The sequence below is a fragment of the Peromyscus maniculatus genome, chromosome 17, assembly GCF_049852395.1.
Source record: "Peromyscus maniculatus bairdii isolate BWxNUB_F1_BW_parent chromosome 17, HU_Pman_BW_mat_3.1, whole genome shotgun sequence".
Taxonomy (NCBI): domain Eukaryota; kingdom Metazoa; phylum Chordata; class Mammalia; order Rodentia; family Cricetidae; genus Peromyscus; species Peromyscus maniculatus.
The window spans coordinates 12,418,189-12,441,751 of NC_134868.1; the positions used below are offsets into that span (position 1 = coordinate 12,418,189).

At 38.4% G+C, this 23,563-nt stretch overlaps 1 protein-coding gene across 1 annotated transcript in view; it reads right to left on the reverse strand.

Annotated features, from left to right (window-relative positions):
- Nucleotides 1-23,563, reverse strand: part of LOC102911682 (putative ATP-dependent RNA helicase DDX60) — a 119,627-nt gene that overhangs the window by 51,983 nt on the left and 44,081 nt on the right. The window contains exons 19-26 of the mRNA XM_076553282.1: nucleotides 21,307-21,426; nucleotides 19,902-19,997; nucleotides 16,869-16,984; nucleotides 14,905-15,047; nucleotides 14,676-14,785; nucleotides 3,383-3,487; nucleotides 2,734-2,862; nucleotides 1,367-1,491 (exon numbers count right to left, since the gene is read on the reverse strand). Coding sequence (XP_076409397.1) covers nucleotides 1,367-1,491; nucleotides 2,734-2,862; nucleotides 3,383-3,487; nucleotides 14,676-14,785; nucleotides 14,905-15,047; nucleotides 16,869-16,984; nucleotides 19,902-19,997; nucleotides 21,307-21,426 — 944 coding nt within the window. The remainder of the gene's footprint in view (nucleotides 1-1,366; nucleotides 1,492-2,733; nucleotides 2,863-3,382; nucleotides 3,488-14,675; nucleotides 14,786-14,904; nucleotides 15,048-16,868; nucleotides 16,985-19,901; nucleotides 19,998-21,306; nucleotides 21,427-23,563) is intronic.

Consider the following 23,563-nt stretch of genomic DNA (forward strand, 5'->3'; position numbering starts at 1 on the left):
GCAATTAATATTTTATACCACTGGACTACACACCCATGATCTTTGGATTTTGTTTTCTTCAAAATTCTCTGTATGATTACTGTCACTGAGTGCCTGGCCATCTGTAACCCAGCTACAGGGGAGAGAAGTGGGATTTATGCTGAGCCCTGGCCTTGAAATGTATGCCCTTAAGTACTGATCAACATTTCCAACTGCCAAACCTCTAAACACATCCCACACATCTTTTCCAGACATCATGGTACAGAACGTTGGGGCTATCACTATGTGGTAAGCCACTAAAGCTTTGTTCAGTTCAGGCTGAAGTGTCCATTCCTCATGTCATTGGGTCGCCATTTTCTTATGAAGCTCCCATGCCACGTACTATTTATTCTAAATCAGTGAGTATGCTTTTCCCCTATTGACCAATTTAATTCTTTCAACAGGATAGAAGAAAATAACATATGCTCAAATCCCTATGCACACAAATATATAAATGATAAAAAAAATTGTTCTGTGATTTCAACACTGCGGTTAAGCTTGCATACGTATCTCAGACACAGAGAATGGCTCTTGCTTCTAATACCCATGGCTGTACTTGGAAGGGAAGCAGATAACCGTGTGAATTTTTTTATGGCACAGGAAAGAGTTTTTCTCTTGTTTTACATACACAGGCAAAAGGAACAGCTTTACTAGAATCTCCAAAATTAATCAAATATGACCTTGCCTCATCTACCACCATTGTTTTGAATTTCTATCACCAGTTATGATTCATTACTATATGTTTCTGTGCATGTGCATAAGTATTAAACTTTATAATACAATGGTTTTATTTATTGGATGATCCTGTGGATTAAGAGTAGTTTGAAAATGTCTACAGTGAGTATTCTCTTTTTGTCACAGAGTTAACAAGGTTAATCTATAAACTTTTATCCACTAACTGAATTATCTTTGGTGCCATTTTATCAGAACTGGATCCATTAAACTAGTATATTCAGTTTTAAGCTACTACATTCTATAACATGAAATTTGAAAAGATATCACTGACTCTAGGTTACAGTTCTCATTACAATTAGTTTAAAATATATAAATATTTTACCAATATATATTGTACCATATTATAAAAACTTAAATTTTGTGTGGGATAGCAACAATGATGACTATGTTCAATGGGCTCAAGATCTTATCTCAAACAAACAAACAGAACCAGAACAACAAAAAGTGGATCTAGACAATTTTATGACTTTAAATAAGTCATATGATTTTGACAAGTGAACAAACAACCAAAGTAATAATAAGTACTAGACCACAGTGGTAACGTGTATATGATTTCCTGTACCTTAAAGGAAGGAGCTTAACACAAATTATGTCACAATGTTAAATAACTTACAAAAAGAACAGTGCAGGCAACTTCTCCATTTCCCTGAGCTTCTCAACAAGATTCGGAAAGAAGTCCAGCATACGCCCTGAGTAGTCATGGAAATTGGGACTCAGTTTCTGCAGCACCATCCTGGCCTGTGAAGGTGAGTGAAAGGAAAGTGTTTGTATTAAAAGGTGCACAGCACAGAAACTATTTTCATAGTTGTTTAATCTTTGTTTCTGTCATTCTTTAAAATAATCCTATGAGACTACACCACAGGACTGTGGTAAGCCACAGCAAAATCACATGCAAACTGCAGACTTGATAACAAACTGGTGTACTGTACACACACACCTGCAGTTGTCTGAGACAACACAGATTCAGCAGGCAGAAAACATACCTAAACCTGACTAAGAGGTTTTGAATGACAAGATAACCAAAGGAAAATGTAACTTAACTAGATTATGTTTCCAAATGAAAGAAAAAAAGGTACAGGAGTGGGGACGGGATCACATGAAAAAGATATCATGTATACTATTCCTTAAAAAAAAATCAGAAATCTCAATTTTTGATGATAAGTTTAAAGAAAATAAATGTGTAAGCATCTAGTTCCATAAAACCCCCAAAACAGCTGCAAACCTGTGTCTCTGGACAAAGCAGAGACATGGAACACATGAGCTCACAACAGCTGTGGATACCTGCAAAAAAGCTCATAAGATCAAGTCCGAAATAATTTCAGCATGGGGGTGGGGGACTCACAAACCCTAGCTGAGGAGTTACTGCCAAATGATGGCTTCCGTGGAAAGGAGACAGTCAGTGTTCTTCTCATATGCTGACAGGCTGCCCATGTTCCAGCAGACAGCCCTGCACCCATGCATACACAGGCAACACTGAACAGACTCAGTGAGTTTGAAAGGAGCACATGAAGTTGGAAGGGATTGGTAGAAGGGATATAGGAGGACTTGTGGTGGAGGATTGGGGAATGGATCTGAAAACACATGCACATGAAATTCCCAAATGATAACTTGTTAAAGAGAAATACAACTCCAAAACTAAGAAAGGAAGAAAGGTAAAAATGTGTTTCAGTTCCTTGAGTCTCATCTCTATGCTGCCAAAACATCAATTATCCCAACCATGCATCTTGTATTCTCTCTTGTCTGCCATCAAATCCATGAAGAACCCATAGCCTCTTACCAAGTTTAGGAGACACTGAAGAAGAGATCTAAAAAAAAAAATTCCTTTATTTTTTGTTTCAGCTCAGAATCACTATACATCAAGTCCAAGTTAAAATCTAAAATAAGCCTTGAAAACCACAAAGGAGAGAAATAGTATTATTGATTGAATGATAAAACTCAGGAAAACAAAATAGAGAGCTTGCCTAAAATGTGTGAAATTACCTGCTCCTCGTTGCCGTTTTTAATCCAATTCGTGAATTCTTCCTTTAAGCTCTCCTCATATTTTCTAGCATCCAATTTCTTAATGACTATTTTGTTCTTAAAATGAGCAAAGTTCTCTGGACACAGGTTCTGGGAAAGGAAGAACATAAAATTCTATAAAAAATAATGCCAGAAAACTTAAAGATATTTCTCAATTATCCTTTTCATTGACAGTTTTACAGTCTCTTAGGTTAGAGGCAGTGGACTTCTCTTACCTCCCCATACCTTCTAATATATAGATCTATGTACGAACTCTTCAAAGACAAGAAGACAGAGCAAACAGGTCTCTGGGGAAAGCAACCAGCAGGACACAGAGAACAAAATGAGGTGAAAAGAATCTGAAGACTAGAAACCTAGAGTGGGAAAGGAGACCCAGATACCACAGTGTCTGGGAAGGAGAAAGAAGGGACATTTTCAGGAGTTGACATAAAATACCATTTCTAGCCCATTTAACTAGGAAGGCATAAGAAGGCCATTTCCTCTAGGAAAAGGTCTGCCAATCATTTTAAACCACCAAATGCAAGTGGTAGAAATGGTGACCATGTGATTCTGAACAGTAATGGTGAGTTAATTCTATCATAACAGCATGGATTCCATGAAGATTGTTTACCTGGGCCTGAGGCCAACTCTTCCAGACCTGAAGCATAGTGTCATAGAGCTGGATGCTTTCTCGAGATGAAAAGGCAAGGTCAGAAGGGAATCCATACTTTTCAATCTATGATTAAAATTAAATCAAAATTATTAATATTTTATTTTACCTATAAAATGCAAACATTTACAAGGAATATTTATTTGAGGATTAAGAGCTGGGAAAATGGTTAAGATTGCATTAAACTTATTGCCTTTAAAAAAGAACTTTTATAAATTGTGTGTGTGTGGTGGGGGGAGGGGGTTCTGCCCCCTTCCCTCCAGGCCAAAAGATGGCAGCAGATGCCCTGGAGTTGGAATTATAGACTGTTGTGAACCACCCAGTGTGGGTGCTGGGACACAAACTCACGTCTTCTGCAGGGTTCTCTTAACTGCAGAAACATCCATCAGCTAATGTTAGTCTTCTTAATTATCACTTGGGCATGGTTACTTTTTCAGCCAAACCAAAATGAAACAAAATTAACCCAAGAATCCTTGTAAATTTTAAAATACAAATCTCCTGTTAGGTCACAGGCTTGGGATTTCTTAAGTTTCTTACCCTTTTACACAGGCTTCAGTTACCTCATTTCTAAAATAAAACATTAGCTTCACCTGTGTTACTGATTAGTTGTGAGAGCGAAACTAGATAATAGATATGTGTCTTAGCCATATTCTGCATTGACTGGTGCATTGTCCATCAATACGGTTTATCACTTAATAAGTTCATAGTTCATAATTTTTAAGGAATTTAACAATTCTATGGTCCAAGCTAGGATTCAATCTAGTTGGTTCTTACTACAAACAGGCAAACAGGCAAAATCTGAACTTTTTTAGGCAGAGAGCAAAAAGAAGTAACAGTAAATCACCGTACGGCGGTATTCTGCCCTTTCATTATATTGTAAATGCAAGTGTTCCTAGTACCATGGGTGATCTTAACGATCACTCCACATTGAGCAAGAGATGATAGTTCTTTCAAGTGTTTCCCAGGCCAACAGCTCTCCAGACAGCAGCAACTGCGCCTGGATGGCATGATAATTGAGGGCAAAGTGCAAACAAGGCTGCAATTTGCCAGGAACAAGACATACATGGCCGAGGGCAATCCCTCACTGGCGATCCCTTGCTTCTGTTGGGTTAAGGCCAGCTCATTTGTACTCTCCTATCTCTTGCTTTTGGAAATCATTTTTTTGACATAGCCATAAAGGAAGCAGAGAGGTAGATGATTCTTCTCTTGATGTCCTTACAATTTATCACATTTTAGGGTATTTTTAACCCACTCAGTACATTCATTTAATCTAAGTGTAATAAAACTGTTCAGAATTATTTACACATTTGGAATTTATACTCATTTCTATTATTCCTTGATGGGAAATGGCCTATGTAAGTACATCTTATGCAAGTATAACTGAAAGCTTTCCTGTGTCCTGCCTAGCCTGCAGTCAGGACAAATCTCTCTCACCTGCCAGTCCTACAGTTGCTCAGACCCAAATAAATATACTCAGGCTAATATTATTTTTAAAGTATGGCCAGGGCAGGCTTCTTGTTATCTAGTTCTTATGTCTTAAGTTAACCGATTTCTATAAATCTATACTTTGCCATATGGCTTGTGGCTTACCTGTACCTTTACATCTTGCTTCTCATGGTGGCAGGTAGCAGCGTCTCCTCTGTCTTTCTCCTTCCTCTCTCTCTAGTTGGAATGTCCTGCTTAACCTTATTCTGCTTCACCATTGACCAAATAGCTTTATTTATCAACCAATCAGAGCAACACATTTTCACAGCATACAGAAAAGACATTCCTCATCACTTCCCCTTTTCTTAATGATGGGTGATATCTTTCTGTATGCTGTGAATATATGTTGCTCTGATTGATTGATTAAAACAAAAGCCATTTGAGCAAGAAACTATTCTTGCATGGACTGCTTGACAAAATATTGTATCGATTGGACATGCAGGACCCACAGGAAGGTGACCACTGAACTTTGCAAAGTAAAATGGTCCTTCAGGTTCTTGCTTCGCAGAAGAAACTGCTAGACATTCTACAAGACACAGAGAAAAATGACTGAGAGACTCTAGGCCTGTGGGCTAAAATGGATGCCCCAACATTACAGAGGGACTTCTGATGACTGTCCAGGCAGGCAGCTGTCTCTGTCATTCTAGATTTTTGGAAGTTGCTTACAATGCACTTCCTGTTTACTTAGGTTATATTATATCCTTCTGAGGTCTTTGATGTAGTTGAAGACTAGATAGTTATAATTTTGATTTTCCTTGGTTATGATAAGAGATAAGGTAGATATGAAACCTTAGACTCACAAATATAAGATAGATAGGATATTTTCTTTAATTTTGCCAAATACAAATAGACTAGATATTATAACTATAATTCTTGCTTGATAACTATTTTGTTATATATAATTTTACTATGTTGAAATTAAAATCTACCTTTTGAATAGAAAGAAAGGGGGAAATGATGGGTGATGTCTTTCTGTATGCAGTGTATATATGTGTTGCTCAGACTGGTTAATAAATAAAGCCGTTTGGCATATGGCAAGGCAGCTTAGAGGCACATGGGAAATCCACAGAGACAAGAAGAAGGCAGGGAGAGACACCAGCCACCACCAAAGGAGAAGCAACATGCCAACAGACCAGTAAAGCCACAGAACACATGGCAAAACATAGATTAATAGAAATGGGTTAATTTAAGATATGAGCTAGATAGCAAGAGGTCTGCCATAGACCATACAGTTTGTAAGTAATATAAGCCTCTGTGTGTTTACTTGGGCCAAAGCAACTGTGGGACCATGCAGGACACAGGAAAACTTCCAACTACATGCAAGTGGCTGCCAAAATTTATTTAACAATGCCTAAGCCTAGCATTTACTCTGTATTCTTGCTCCCAGGTTCTAAAACTCTTAAGGCTCATACAACAGCATGACTTTTGCAGGAGTCACGTAGGATCAGACCACACTGTAGCTACTCTATTGCTTTCTGGCTACTCCATTAATAGCTACCAAGTGAAAGGGGAAGGCACTTGGCGCAAGCATTGAACCAGTATACTTGAGGCTGCTTAAAGATAACATGTCTTGATCACTTTACACAAAACAAGCAATTTTTAAAGCACTATGCTTTTTTTAAAGATACAGGATAATGTTGAGAATGTCTGAAAATCTGTAGATATCAGAAAGGGAGTGGGGGAACAAGGAAGGAAAGAGGGGGAAAAGGAAGAGAGGGAGGAAACAAAAGGATTTCTTTATTATTGATGGCTAGCTTAACATGTGTGTTCTTAGTATAAGTTAAGGCACAGGATTTCTTCCATATTTCAGTTGAAATTAGAGTTTGATCTGGGCCATTATCACTAAAAGAGAAGCTTTCTTCACAAACATTTTACCAAAAAAAAATCCATATTCAGATTTATTTCATTGCCTTTGGAAATCATTACAATACATAGCCAAATACAATCATGTGATTCTCACTCATCAGCATATATGACAGACAAATCTTTCATATCAACATTGAGTCAATCATTGAGTCTGAGATTATGATTGGTATGTACCATTTACTTATTGTTATAGTAGTGAGTTAGTTGTCTATGTCTCATTTCCATTATTTGTAAAATGAAAATTGTAGTAGGATAATTTTCCTCCATTACATAATCGTTGTGATGGTTAAAAGAGGTGAAATGTGTGAATATTTTAAAAACATAATTCCAATCAGCTATCCTTTTAGCCAGTATTCACACAACAAAGTGTTAGTAACTGGAGGTACATGAAATTCATCCTGCAGCAGTTATTTCAGAACACTAAAAGACAAGTGGTGAAGGTTCAGTGGTGATCTGACTTTGTTGGCCCATAAACAAAACGTACTGTGAAGAAGTTTACCTAACAGTGGAAGAAACCACAGCAAGACTCTTTTAAAAAAAAAAGGCTTCACATTATAAGAGCTTCAAAAGAAAAATCAAGCCAGAGAGACCTGTCTCTGGGACCCAGGCCCTGGGACACAACCAGTCCCTGGGAGCCCCCACCCAACAATGCCCCAGTTGCTCATCAGCAGGGAAAACTCCCCTTGGCTACATGCCCTCACCAAAACCCCCCATCGTACCCTGCAATCCACAGGACCTATGCCCTACCCCAATATCCATCTGCCTGTGACCCCAGTAACTTTCTGAGACAAGGAATCCACCAGCTCCCATTGGGACAAGAGGTGAGTGACTCCTCTCCCACCCAGAGAGTCCTGCTCTGGGACCCAAGCCCTGGAACACAGCCAGTCCCTGGGAACCCCCACCCAACTCTGCCCCAGTTGCTGACCAGTAGAGAAAACTCCCCACAGCCAGGAACCCCACCAAGATCCCCCATTGGACCCTGCAATCTACAAGACCCACACCCTACCCCAATACCCATCTGCCTGAGACCCCAGTAACTTCCTGAGACAAGGAATCCACCAGCTCTCATTAGACCAGGAATGTCTTTCTGAGACACAGAATCTGCCAGCTCTCACTAGACCAAGATAGGCCTCCTGAGACACAGAATTGACCAGCTCTGACTGGACCAAGAGCCCTGGTAAGACCAAGAGTCACAGAATCAGCTAGCTTGGCTTGGGCAAAGAGCAGCTCCCTGACATACAGAATCTTCCAGCTTTGATTAGATCAAGAGCTAAGATTAGACCCAAAGGGGCCCCCTGAGACACAGACACAGCAAGCACAGAGTGGACCAATAGCAACTCGCTCAGACACAGGCATCTCTTGCACCTACTGGAGGAAGAGATGGGCAGACACCAGTGCAAAGATACATACAACATAAAGAGCAATATGGCATCACCAGAACCTAGCCCTTCTACAACACCAAGACCTGAACATCTCAATGTAGAAGCAGAAGAAAGGAACCTTAAAAATAACTTCATGAAGATGCTAGAGGCCTTTAAAGGACAAATGAAAATTTCCTTTAAAGAAATTGAGGAAAAGACAAACAAAAAAATGGAAGAAATCAATAAATCCCTTAAAGAAAGCCAAGAAAACCATGTAAAAGCAATTAAACATATGAAAGAAATAGCTCAAGATCTGAAAATTGAAATAGAAACAATGAAGAAGACACAAATGGATAGAATGCTGGAAATAGAAAATGTGAGTATGAGAACAGCAAACAGATGCAAGGATAACCAACAGAATACAAGAGGTGGAAGAGAGAGTCTCTAGTGTAGAGGATTCAATAGAGTAAAGAGAGTCATCAATCAAAGAAAACACCAAAGCCAAAAAAGCCATAACATTAAAAATTCCAAGAAATCTGGGACTCCATGAAGCGGCCAAACCTACGAATAATAGGGATAGAAGAAAGAGAAGAATACCAACTCAAAGGCACAGAAAATATATTCAACAAAATCATGGAAGAAAACTTTCCCAACTTAAAGAAGGAAGATACAAGAAGCGTATAGAACACCAAATAGACTAGACGCCCACATCAAAAAAAAATTCCCCTTGCCACATAATAATTAAACCACTAAACATACAGAATAAAGAAAGAATATTAAGAGCAGCAAAGGAAAAAGGCCAAGTGACTTATAAAGGCAGACCCATCAGAATATCACTTGACTTCTCAATGGAGACTTTGAAAGCCAGAAGGTCCTGGACAGATGTAATGCTGACACTAGAGACCATGGATGCCAGCCTAGACTAATACACCCAGCAAAACTTTCAATCACCATAGATGGAGTTAACAAGACATTCCAAGACAAAACCAGATTTAAACAACATCTATCCACAAATCCAGCCCTACAGAAAGCACTAAAAGGAATATTCCAACCTAAGGAAGTCAGATATACACACAAAAACACAGGCAGTAGATTACCTCACAGCAGTAAATCCCAAAGAAGAGAAATACACACACACTGCCACCAAGAGATAACAGGAATTAACAATCACTGGTCAATAATATCCCTTAATATCAATGGACTTAATTCACCTATAAAAAGATACAAACTGACAGAATGGATAAGAAAACAAGATCCATCCTTCTGCTGCATATAAGAAACACATCTCAATTTCAATGATAGACACTACCTCAGAATAAAAGGCTGTACAATCAAATGGACTTAAGAAGAAAGCTGCTGTAGCTATCCTAATATCTAACAAAATAGACTTCAGACTAAAATCAATCAAAAGAGATCAAAAAGGACATTTCATCCTTATCACAGGAAAGATCCATCAAGATGAAGTATCAATTGTGAACGTTTATGCCCCAAATGCAAGGGCACCCACATATGTAAAAGAAATATTACTAAAGCTTAAATCACACATCAAACTCCACACATTAATAGTGGGAGACTTCAACACCGCACTCTCACCTCTGGACAGATCTGCCAGACAGAGGGCCTGGAACCTATTCCAATGGGCCCCGAACGTCTCTGCCTTAGGATATTTATAAAAACTCCAAGGGTGGAGCAAAAGACCTCCCCCCAAAACAGCCAAGTGCAGACCATCTCAGATACCTGCACTCAGGCCTGTGGTCCTAATCATCCTCTATGCCTACCTGCTGGGTAAAGCCATGAGGAACCTGAAAACAGGCTCCCACATTCATGGAAACCACATAATGCTCAACTGAATCATCAATGGGTAAAGGAAGAAAGAAAGAAAGAAAGAAAGAAAGAAAGAAAGAAAGAAAGAAAGAAAGAAAGAAAGAAAGAAAGAAAGAAAGAAAGAAAGAAAGAAAAAAAGAAATTAAAAACTTCCTAGGGTTCAATGAAAATTAATGTACTACATACCCAAACTTATGGGACACTATGAAAGCACTGCTAAGAGGAAAATTCATAGCACTAAATGTGCACATAAAGAAGTTGGAGAAATCTTACACTAGTGTCTTAACAGCACTTGTAAAAGTTCTAGAACAAGGAGAAGCAAAGTCACCCAGAAGGAAGAGATGCCAGGAAATAATCAAATTGAGATCTGAAATCAATAAAATAGAAACAAAGAGAACAACATTTCAAAAACCTGTATTCCACAAAACTGGAAAATCTAAAAGAAATTGATAATTTTCTGGATAGGTGCCATATACCTAAGTTAAATCAAGACCAGATAAATAATTTAAATAGTCCAATAACCCCTAAGGAAATAGAACCAGTCATTAAAAATCTCCCAACCAAAAAAAAGCCCAGGACCAGATGGTTTCAACACAGAATTCTACCAGATCTTCAAAGAAGAGATAATACCAATACTCTTTAAATTGTTCCAAACAATAGAAACAGAAGGAACATTACCACACTCTTTCTATGAGGCTACAATTACCCTGATTCCCAGGCCAAACAAAAATGCAACAAAGAAAGAAAACTACAGACCGATCTCCCTCATGAATATTGATGCAAAAATACTCAATAAAATATTGGCAAACAGACTCCAAGAACACATCAAAACAATTATCCACCATGATCAAGTAGGCTTCATCCCAGAGATGCAAGGGTGGTTCGACATACAAAGGTCTCTCAATTTAATACACCGTATAAACAAACTGAAAGAAAAAAACCACATGATCATCTTCCTAGATGCTGAAAAGGCCTTTTACAAAATCCAACACCCCTTCATGATAAAGGTCTTGGAGAGATCAGGAATACAGGCAACATACCTAAACATAATAAAGGCAATTTACAGCAAGCCAACAGCCAACATCAAAGTAAATGGAGAGAAACTCAAAAAAATTCCACTAAAATCAGGAACAAGAAAAGGCTATCCACTCTCCCCACACTTGTTCAATATAGTACTTGAAGTTCTGGCCAGAGCAATAAGACAACATCAGGAGATCTAGGGGATACAAATTGGAAATGAAGAAATCAAATTTTCACTATTTGCAGATGACATGATACATAAGTGACCCCAAAAATTTGACCAAGGAACTCATACAGATGATAAATACCTTCAGTAACAGGGCAAGGTACAAGATTAACTAAAAAAATAAATCCTTATATCCTAGCCCTCCTAGACCTTCTATATACAAATGACAAACAGGCTAAGAAAGAAATCAGAGAAATATCACCCTTTACAATAGCCACAAATAATAGAAAATACCCTGGGGTTACTCTAACTAAGCAAGCAAAGGACCTGTATGACAAAAACTTTAAGTCCCTGAAGAAAGAAATTGACGAAGATCTCAGAAAATGGAAAGATCTCCCATGCTCATGGATAGGAAGGATTAACATAGTAAAAATGGCAATGTTACTAAAAGCAATCTACAGATTCAGTGCAATCCCCATCAAAATCACAATACAATTCTTCACAGAAAGAACAATACTCAACTTCATTTGCAAAAACAAAAAATCCCAGGATAGCTAAAAGAATCCTCTATAACAAAACCACCTCTGCAGGCATCACCATCCCTGACATCAAGCTCTGCTATAAAGCTATAGTAATAAAAACAGCTTGGTATTGGCATAAAAACTGACATGTGAACCAATGGAATCGAATTGAAGACCCTGACATTAACCCACACACCTATGAACACCTGATTTTTGATAAAGAAGCCAAAATGGTACAATGGAAAAAAAAGAAAGCATCTTCAACAAATGGTGCTAGAATAACTGGATGTCAACATTTATTGCAAATCGATCCATATCTGTTGTCATGCACAAAACTCAAGTCCAAGTGGATCAAAGACCTCAATATAAAACCAGTTACACTGAACTTTATAGAAGAGAAAGTATAAAATAGTCTTGAACACATTGGCACAGGAGATCACTTCCTAAATATAACACCAGTAGCACAGACACCTAGGGCAGCAATTAATAAATGGGACCTCCTGAAACTGAGAAGCTTGTGTAAGGCAAAGGACACAGTAAATAAGACAAAAGGACAGCCTACAGAATGGGAAAAGATTTTCACCAATCTCATATCTGACAGAGGGCTGATCTCCAAAATATAAAAGGAACTCAAGAAACCACACATCAAAATAACAAACAATCCAGTTAAAAATGGGCTATAGAGCTAAACAGAGAATTCTCAAATGAAGAATTCCAAATGGCCAAAAGACAGTTAAGGATTGCTCAGCATCCTTAATTATCAGGGAGCTGCAAATCAAAAAGACTCTGAGATACCATCTTACACCTGTCAGAATGGCTAAAATCAAAAGCACTGCAGACAACTTATGTTGGAGAAGATGTGGATCAAGGGGAACTTCCACTGTTGGTGGGAGTGCAAACTGGTACAGCCACTTTGGACATCAGTATGGCAGTTTCTCAGAAAACTGGGAATCAATCTGCCTCAAGACCCAGCTATACTACTCTTAGGCATATACCTAAGGAATACTCAATCATACCACAAGGACACATGCTCAGCTATGTTCATAGCAGCATTATTTGTAATACCCAGAACCTGGAAACAACTTAGATGATCCTCAACTGAAGAATGGATTAAGAAAATGTGGTACATATATACAATGGAGTACTACTCAGCAGAGAAAAACAATGACATCATAAGATTAGCAGGCAAATGGATGGAACTAGAAAATATCATCCTGAGTGGGGTAACCCAGACTCAGAAAGACAAACATGGTATGTAATCACTCATAAATGGACAATAGATTCAAAGCAAAGGGTAATCAGTCAACAACCCACAACTCCAGAGAAGCTAACTATCAGGGAAGACCCAAAGAGGGATGCATGGACCTCCCTGGGAATGAATAATAGATAAGGTCTCCATGAGTAAACTGGGGATGAGGAGTGGGCCATGGAGGGTAGGGGATAGGGGATCAGAACCTAAGGGAATGGGATGGTTGAGCTAGAACAGGAAGCAAGGGGGGAGAAATGAAAGAGATACCATGATAGAGAGAGACATCATGGGGTATCGAGAAACCCAGTGCTAGGGAAGTTGCCAGGAATTCCCAAGGATGACCCCAGCCTGGGCTACTAGCAATAGTTGAGAGGGTGCCTGAACTGAACTTGCTTGCCCAAATATCAGACCAGTGAATACTCTGTCATGGCAGAACTTTCCTTCAATGACTAATGAAAGCAGATGCAGAGATCCACAGCCAGTCACTAGACAGCACTCTAGGAGTCCAAAGAAAGAGAAGAGGGATTCTATGAGCAAGTACATCAGGATCATGATGAGGAAACATGCAGGGATGACCAAACCAAACTAGAGGGAACTCATGAAAGTTGGATCAATGGCTGTGAACCATACATGGGACTGGAATAGGCCCTCTGCATGGCCAGACAGTTGTATATCTTGATCTGCTTGTGAGGCCCCCTGGCAGTAGGATCAGAATCCATCCCTGGTGCATGAGCGGGCTTTGTGGAGCCCACTACCTATGATGGGACACCTCATGCAGGCTTGAGGCAGGGGGAAGGGCTTGGGTGTAAATTGAATGAAAAAACTTTCTTAATAAAAAAAAAAGAAAAAGCAAGATTTAGGTACTAGCCTTTGGCATTTAGGACAAACAGGGTAAGTCATAAAGGCCTCCAAGCAAAACCCATTCAGTAAATGCAATGATGTAGGAAAAGCCCCTGGAAGACCTTAGTTCTCGAGGAATGTGTACTTAGCCCTTTTTTAAGAAGTACAGTAAAACTTTTTAAAGAATAAAATTATAATTAAGGAGCCATAATATAGTATCAGAGTGTAGAATATACTTAATTTTTTTCAGGTCTTGGAAGGAAGAGAAAGGAATGGCTATCATTTTAAGGCCAATGTGAGTTTAAATGAACCTTGGAACGGAACAGAAGGAGAACAAAGGACAGGTATATGCAGCAAATATTTAAGAAACGATCACCCACTAACCATCCAAGAGCCTTTCTGACATTGTTTCAAGGTCTCTACATTGCTGGGTCACTACCAAAGAGTCATGGCTAATGACTCATGATTGTTATGGCAATTGGAAGCATGTGGTCCTGATTTATACACATTAGTCATGTTCTCACATGAGAAGCTTATTCACACAAGGTGGTAGCTGCACTGAGAGGAGAGGTTAAATCCTCATCATTTCATTAGTGGTGCAGCCTTGAGCTAGTGAAGAGAGACCAGCAGACATGGGTGCCTAACAAAGAGGAAAGTGGGGAGAAATAGTGTCCCCAAACTCACAAAATCATTGTTACAGTGTTTAGTAGTTTTTGAACCTCGAGGATCCTGATAGCATCATAACATTGAGAAACTAGGGAAACTGCACACTGCTGTTCATTTTTAAATCAAAGTCGTAGTGTTTCCTCTGCATGCTAGCATTAGGCTGCGCTTCTGTTATCCTCTACACAGTATTGCATTTTCAGTTGTTAGCCGGGCAGTGCTGTTCTGTGGAACGACTGTGACAAAAGTTGTTACTTACGTGATCTGTGGTTAGTGAAGCACATGGATGAAAATGATCAAAGCAAACCTCATCTTGTCTCACAGAACACAGATACTTCTCTAGATCATTGTATCTCTCTCCATAGAGCACTGAAAGGGAAAGAGGGAGATTTTTCCAAATGATCAGAAATGTGATGAGTTGAATAATTTTAAATCAAGCAGCCAAACCAAACAAATCAAGATCATACAAATGCACAGAGCATACGTACCAAGTCTAACTTTGTATGACTGTCTAGCTCGCACTTCGTCTTTGTGATGACGGCTGTGGGAGCCAGCATTTCTTTTGGAAAAAGTTCCTTTTCCCATTGCACTGTCCACTTGTTTCCAGTACCTCTTTACTGACTGGAGCCACCTTTAAAACATAGACATATTACTTAATATTGTAATCAATAATGTGCCCAATGGTTCATGTTTCGAGTCTTTGGTATTATTTTGAAAGCTGTGGAGTCATTAGAAGGTGGGAGCTGCATAACAGAACCCAGTCACTAGCAGTGAGACTTTAAGGAATAATTGACAACCAGTATAAGCCATCACAAAGGTTATACTAGGTTCTTATCTAGCTGTCTCTGCTTCCTGTCTGTTGCCATGTGAGCAAGCAGCCACCTCAGGCTTCCATTTCCATGGATGAAGCCTCTTCTCCCTGCCTTTCCCACTGTGATGGGCTGAAATCTTTCTAAAACCATGAGTCTAAATAAAGGTGTACCGCTTTTAAGGTACTTTTTTTCACATCAACACAAAAGCAACTCATACATTATTTAAGCAGAAAATAGAAACAACTTACATGAAATTAAATAATTAATTACAAAAAGTTCATGTGTCTTAAAATGTTCACAGAAGGGAATTAGTTTTAGAGCCATATAACCTGAAATAAAATTATAGCTTCCTTACTATTAATTCTGAATCCTGCATGAATCATTTAATATCTGTGACTATCTTTCATGTTTAAAAAATCAATAGAATAGTAAAAGTACTGTTATCTAATAATAACAATGGAAATAGTAGTACACAAATATTGATGATATTTAAGATAATTTACTATATGCTAAATACTTAGCAAGGAATGTGACACATGCGAGATGCGACAGGATACACTGTTATCAGTAGTCAACATTCAAGTCCAATGACAAGATGTGTGGCTTTCAACTAATACAGATTTGCTCCCTTTCTAAACAAATATATCTACAAAATGGGATGATCTTAGAATCTATGGCTGAATGTATCAGTCTATCACCTGATTTTTGTTTCCTAGTAAAGGGGGTGGGGGGCGGGGGAAGAAAAGTAATATGCAGCTATCATTTTATTTTTGAGCTATGATATGATACTTCCTATTCAACTGCAGATCTGACCCAAGGAGTGCGGGGTACTTCTTTGTAGAGAGTAGCCAAGACTTATCAGAAAGAACTAAACAGAGACTAGCTTGAAAATTCAGGGATTACTATGAGTTAACCAAAAATTGAGGTCACTCTAAAGCCCATAAGAGATGTATAAAATTTAAACTCTCAAAACAGATAAACAGGGGCTGGAGAAATTGGCTCAGAGGTTAAGAGCACTGGCTGCTCTTCTGGAGGTCCTGAGTTCAATTCCCAGCAACTACATGTTGGCTCACAACCATCTATAAAGAGATCTGGTGCCTTCTTTTGGTGTGCAGGCATACATGCAGGCAGAACACTGTTGCTGTACAATAATGCTTTTGTATACTAGTTTAATAAAACACTGATTGGCTAGTAGCCAGGCAGGAAGTATAAGCAGGATAAGCAGACAAAGAGAATTCTGGAGAGGAAGGCTGAGGCAGGAGACACTAGCCTGTCATACAGGGAGCAGCATGTAATGGCACACAGGTAAAGCCATGGAAAACGTGGCAACAAATAGATTAACAGAAATGGGATGAGTGTAAATGCAAGAGCTAGTCAGTAGTAAGCCTGACCTAATGGCTAAGCACTTTTAATTAACATAAGACTCTGTGTGTTTACTTGGGTCTGAGCTACTGCTGACTGGGCAGGACACAGGAAAACTTTCAACTACAAATGGTACCCAACATGGGGCTCAAACCCACAACCCTGAGATTAAGAGTCTCGTGCTCTACTGACTGAGCTATACACTGTACACATCATAAATAAATAAATCTTAATAAAAACAGATAAACATTCTGTCCAAAATAGAACCTAATCCTTACTCAGTAAGATGTTGAGGGTTGCTTATGGTAGCTGAAAGGGCCAAAAAAGGACATCGGATCATGACAAGGAGATGCTCCCAGATTTCTGCTCCAATTTCTCCACCAAGACAATGTACCTATAAAAGAAAAGAAGGTGTTCAACTGGCAGGTTACCTTTAAGAAGAGAAAATTAAAATAATATGTGGAATCTTAAGTTGGTCATAAGTATTTCCCATCACCTTTAATGAACCATGTGAAGTTTAAAGAAGTGCTAGAAGAATCCAGATGTAGGATATTTTGGCAAATGAAATTTCCTTAATATTTTTAACCAATCCACCTGTGATTCCTTTTAATTTTGCTTTCAAAACTTTCTTCTAGGCCTGTGTATTTCTTGCCATGTTTATTGACAATCAAAGTACCACCACATCTCAGTCATGATACAGTGCCTTTGTGACTATTGCTCTAATTGTACATTCTTGACATCACAGACAAAATGATACGCTTCAAAGAGAAGCCATATCTAGTCATGTCACTAGTTAATGTTTCTCTATTCGTTGTGGGACAAATTTAAGCATTAAATGGGATATACAATGATTGGCGTATTGGGCCCACTCCTACTATTCCAGCATCATCTGAAGTTACTCATCCCCAGTCTTCCTGTGACCCAGACACATCAGCCATTTCTTGGTTTCTCAGCACACATTTCCTACCCCAGAACTTTCACATTGCTATCTCCATGTATAAAATAGTCTTATCAATATAGTAAGAAGCCAACAAATATAACCACAGCCTCTTAATCTGTGATTATCTTAGTGTCAGTAGTTTAAAAAGATTTTGCCGACCATCCGTCCACTCCAGCCTGCCTTCATGGTTGCAATTGTGATTGACACTCCTGATCTTCACAGTAGCACTACTGGCAGCTTGAAAGCATTTGTATTCCCTGGTTTAACTTAACTTTCTCAATTAATCTTTATCTTCAAATCTGGATAATTCTAGCAATGGCACAGGGAGGCGTTTCTCAAATGAAGCCAAGTAAATGAATGCATAGCCAAACTCAATTAGACAGCAAAAGATTTTTTTGTCTGTGGTCTTAAATAAACAAGTTAAGTTTGACACTTGGAAACAAACTTTTAAAAACTTACTATCAGTCAAGCAGTTTTACATATGTGTGTAGAAATGCATATATACATATTTTCTACTGCCTCTTTGACTTTGTCTTGATCAGATGACATACCATTCTGCTAAATATTAACTTTAAGCTTTGCAATATTTAGCAATTTTCCCTGACTCTGACAGAATAGATAGTAGCCTTCAAAGCTTTTAGGAGTTGCCTTCATATAAAACTGGAAGACCTGAAGTGTCCAATGTTACATCATTTCAGAGTTTGGAATCCAAGCTACAACTAGGTGTTCTAGATCCTCTTGTTATTTTAATATTTTAAAATTTTATACATATAGGTGTTTGATCTACATGTATGTATGGTCTTGTATTATTTAAATAAAACTATCCAAAGTCCCCAGGACACAAATATGTAGGTTAACTAAAAATAAACATAACAAGTCAGTATCAAAAAAATAGATAAAAGCCCAGCTTGTTTGGTAAATTCAAGTTTACAACAGTAAGGAAGGGGCTGAGAATTTGGGTCAGTGGTGGACTCTTCAGAGACCTGGATTTAGTCTCTGGGACTACAAACTATGTATTATTGTTGTTATTATTATTATTAATTATTATTATTATTACTGAAATGAATTAAAGATTAGCTAAATATAATCTTCTCTTTTTCTTCTCAGTTTAAAATCCAGGAATAAAAGAATGTATCTTCCTAGGATGCTCTAGGTCTCGGTGAATAAGTATATTCAATGATGCTGCCATATAACTTCACTCTAGCTTCAATCAGAAATTCTACATCTACATTGGTTTTCACCCCATGCTCTCTGCCCAGGGAAACTGATCCATAAATACTAATTCAACGGGATTCCGTGTTCTCTGGATCTCTAGCTCTGACCAACTTCTGAGTTGTGGTTACTGAGGGAGTAAGCTGAGATCGGTTTTCCATTGGCCCCCTCCCTGGTTGCCCGATCCAGCTGTGTACCTCAGCTAAGGAACACTCCTTGAAATGTAGCCCACTCAACCAGAATCTCTTTTGGAACCTGAAGCAAATACTTCCTTCCCTTGTCCCTTTAGGTCTAACAATAAGTTCCTCACTCTGGATTTCCTCACAAATGTCTTTTTAAAAGCATACTTTTAAAACCATATTTTGAATAGGCTATTTGTTTTCCTTAAGGGTCATTGTTAGGTGGGCAGTGGTGGCACAAGCCTTTAACCCAGGAGGCAAAGGCAAGCGGATCTCTTGAGTTCAAGGCAAGCCTGATCTATATACTAAATTCCAGGATAGCCAGGATGGTTTCACCAAAAAAAAAAAAGTCTTCAAAAAACAAACAAACAATTATAGTCCTGACAGGATATATCCTCAGCTGCAGCCAATAAGAGCACCCACCATGTGTATTCTCTACCTTTCCTTATAAAAGGTGGGCCTTGCCTATCTCCCATCTCTTTCTCTTTTTTTTTCCTTTGCTCTGGTCCCCAGGTCTCTGTCCTTTCTCTCCCTTCCCCTCAATAAGCCTCCCATGTGGGCCCTGTTGTATGGTGTAACTCCTTCTCACTGTTTTTAAAATACAACAGTCATAATGGACAGAATTGTTTGTATCATCAGCATCACTTGCTGGAACATAAAAACACTTTTGCTTTGAAGACCAGACTTGATTTTGGATTTCCATCAAGGGAAACTCATGTCGTGAGTTTAATTCTGTCTCCTCCACAACAGCATCCCCGATGAAGACTGGTTTCTCACAAATGTAGAACTCTCACCCATTTACACTATTGAGTCACAGCAGAAGAAGTGAGCCAAAAGGGTAATTCAACTGGGGAAAATGTTCAGAAGGAAATTGCCTCCAAAACTGAACTCCATCCAAGGGGCAGATGTCCCAAAGCAGCAAAGACATGCAGTATTTAAGAACATTGGGAAGTTAGCCTGAGAAGCAAAATCAAACCTACCTCATCAAATATAACGTATCTGATCCTCTTAACCCAGTTTTGGCGATGAGGAGCAAGTAGCAGAATTTCAAAGCAGGCAGGCACGGTAATAAGCACCTAAAAACAACAGTATCATGTGAAGTAACACTTAGGATGAGCATAGTTATAAAACTACACGAGGTAAAGCTTATGAGTCCTGAATGTATCTTCTAATAGTAGAAATCTGATACTACTTCTAAGAATTATATTCATTACACTTGTGATGTATTAGTTTAGACCACATGAAACTTCAGTTTATCAAACAAAATAGTAAAGTATTAAATTTGCAGGCAGGTTCTTCTTTCTGGGCCTTCCAACTGTGTCTAGCCCTAAATGGAACACCAATATTGACCTCTTTCCCAAGCCCTTCAGGAAATGGTCAGTAAAGGAGGTGGAAAGAACGAGAGAGCCAGGGGAAGGGGTAGAGTATTGTGGACTGCCATCTTCTCCACAAGTCATGGCAGTTTCCCTCATGACCTCACAGCAACTGTGGTTATCTGTACAAGACCTGCAGAAAATCAAACCAGTTGAAATTCCAGCATGAATGAGGAAGCAGCTCACAAGGCCACACCCCTGCCAAGGAGTTATTGCCACTGAGTGGCTGCTGGGAAAGGGACATGATACTGGGAGAGGTGTGGGTTGGAGGGAAAAAAAGAGAAGTAGAAAGAGAAAATGAGGGTGGGTGGATATGATCATAATGCAACTTAAACATGTATAACTTCTCAAAGAATAAATAAAATGTTTTAACTAAATAAATGTTTTTAAAAGAAACATATATAAGAATCAAAATCATTAATTTTAACTATTTTGAGTTTTTCAAATCTAACACTAACAGAGAATTTGGAAGATGATTCCTTGTAAGGCAATCCAGGCAGCACACTCTGAAGTCTACAACATAATGCTCTACAAGTGTGTTTTAATTTTTATTTTATCCTAATTACTGATCTGAAAATTCAATAAGAAAGAAAACCATAACTTCATTAACACTACAGGACAATCATTAACTACAACACAACACAGCATTTTTTAACTAAAATGAGTATCTTTATCAAGAGAAAGCAATTATGATAATATGTTGCTGTCCACCAAGTTTTGGCACCCTATAAAGATCTCTGGATCATTTTGAATCCCATTGTAAAGCAACATGATGAATGAGCTATAAAATAAATGTTGAAATGAAAAACAAAAGCATCTTTAGAGAAAATAAGTTCTATTTTTCACATTCTTTAGAATGTAACCAATTTTTATTTTCTCTGAAGCAGTTTTGTCCTTCACAAATTCAAGGAAATTATTTTCACAGGGCTCATGAAAATGTCAGATTTCTAGTCAAAAGGATATAACATTGTTATATAACTTGATATCAAGTTTATTAAATAGTATGTCCAACCTGGCAGTTGAGGACATCTTGACGATATTCCCTGGTAAAAACACCACACAGAGCTTCACCGGCTGGCAGAACTTTGGTGTAACGATGTTCAACAGTTGCTGCCACTTGATTAACAAGAGCCTGGTTGACAGGAAAACAGATGTATTAGCTACATAATAAAGTGTAGATCAGCAAAATTTAATGGAATGATGGAGATGTCCAAAACTATGTTCTGCTATGAATTCAGAAAACTTAACAAATCCTTTCCTCTGCCCACTCTACACTAAAAAGTTCTCCCTTTGAGCTGTTGGACTAAACACCTGAACTTCTTTGATTAGCAACAACCTACAGTAAAACAGACACAGAAAGCATTTCTCTGAAAATAAAATGGCAAATGTATCCTTTATAGCAGAAAAGTTAACATGTATGGCACAACAACTGAAATGATCACAACTTAGAATCTGAGTCTGTCACAGAAGAAGCACAAATAGATTTGTATCTCATATATCAGAATCTCCCCTAGTTGTCAGAAGCTTTACTACATACAAAAATCTGTATATTTTCCTTAGGATCAAGCAGATAGCATGGCCAGTGGAATCCATAAATCTTTGCTGTGGGATGTTGTTCTATATGCTGTGGACATGTGTTGCTCTGATTATTTGATAAATAAATCTGTTTGGCCAATGGTTAGGCAGAATAAGGTTAGATGGGACATTCCAACTAGAGAGAGAGGAAGGAGAAAGGCAGAGCTAAGGAGACAGGCAGAGCTGAGGAGACGCTGCCAGCCACCGCCATGGGAAGCAAGATGTAAAGTACTAGTAAGCCACAAGCCACCTGGCAAAGTATAGATTTATAGAAATGGGTTAATTTAAGATGGAAGAGCTACCTAGTGAGAAGCCTGAGCCATTAGGCCATATAGTTCAAAAATAATATAAGCATCTGTGTGTTTATTTGGGTCAGAGTGGCTGTGGGCCTGGGTGGGACTGGAGAAAACTCCAGCTACATATGCTGTACCAACACAGGGCTCTCCAATTTCCATAAGGCCTAAAAGACTTTACAAAGCACTTCTAAATACAAAATAATAGAGCTAAGGACAGCTTTTTACTTCATGTCTCATGTGGGTCAAGATATAGAGACACCAAGGTACAGAGACGCTGTGATGTGCAGACTTGAGCTACACTATGACGAGTTAGAAGCCTGTGGGCTTAAACTAAGCATCATGGTGGATTCCCACAGCAGCACACAATGATGTCTCCAAGCCATGCAGTGCACTGTATGGTGGATTTAGCTTTTGTACAGACATAGGAAAAAGAGGTTTCTGGGCAACATGCTGCTTCTTAGAGACATAGACACACTGTATCCTAGAGTTGGCAGTAGGCATACTTCAGCCATGTTGGGAAGCTGAGGTGGGCAGAGTTAGCCGTCAAGGCTGTCTCGTTGGTCCTAGCCAAGCAGTTCAGCAGTATATTTAAACTCTCTCCTGGTCAGAGAAGGATTATAGATTCACAATAAAACAGATTCAGATGAATAAAACCCTAAACAGTTTACAATATATGTAAAAATGTACATCGGCTTGGAAGAAAGAGTAAAAGGAGGATAGACAGTAATATAAAGAAATACATAGTTACAAAATATAGTCTTTAATGAGAAAGTAAATGAAATATAAAAAAATCAGCCATGTAAAGATGGAAATCACACAGAAAGTCTGGGTTATATTGTCTTTAGTATTTTTAAGTGCAGAAAGACATTTGATCATAAAAACTATTGAGTTAAGCCTAATATACATACATATATATATATATATATATATATATATATATATATTTCAAAGTTTATGTCTAAGGATATGTTACTTTGGAAAAGCAGTTCTGCTTTTGTTTCAAAAGAAGATGAGAACCTATGGATTACTTTCAAGCTAATATGGTTTCATCAAGGAAAACCCCCTGACAGGCTCAGGTGATCCAACATCCAAAAATAGCTTCAAGGCAACTGGCTCAGACAATCTAGCATCATAGACTACTTCAGTCATGACTTGACCATAATTCTTAACTTTCTCAGGATCCCCATTTATAACCAGTGTCCTCATCGAGCAGGAAGTAATATGAGAAGCTACTCCCAAACTGCCAAAATATTGTTTATGAATGTTTATTTTTATTTAAAGCAGGTTGATTATAAATGCAATCTCTTTCTAAAGAAGAAAAGGGCATAATATAGATATGATAGGATGAAATGGTAGATTAATGAACCAACTTTTAAACAGCAACAACTTGTTTAAAAT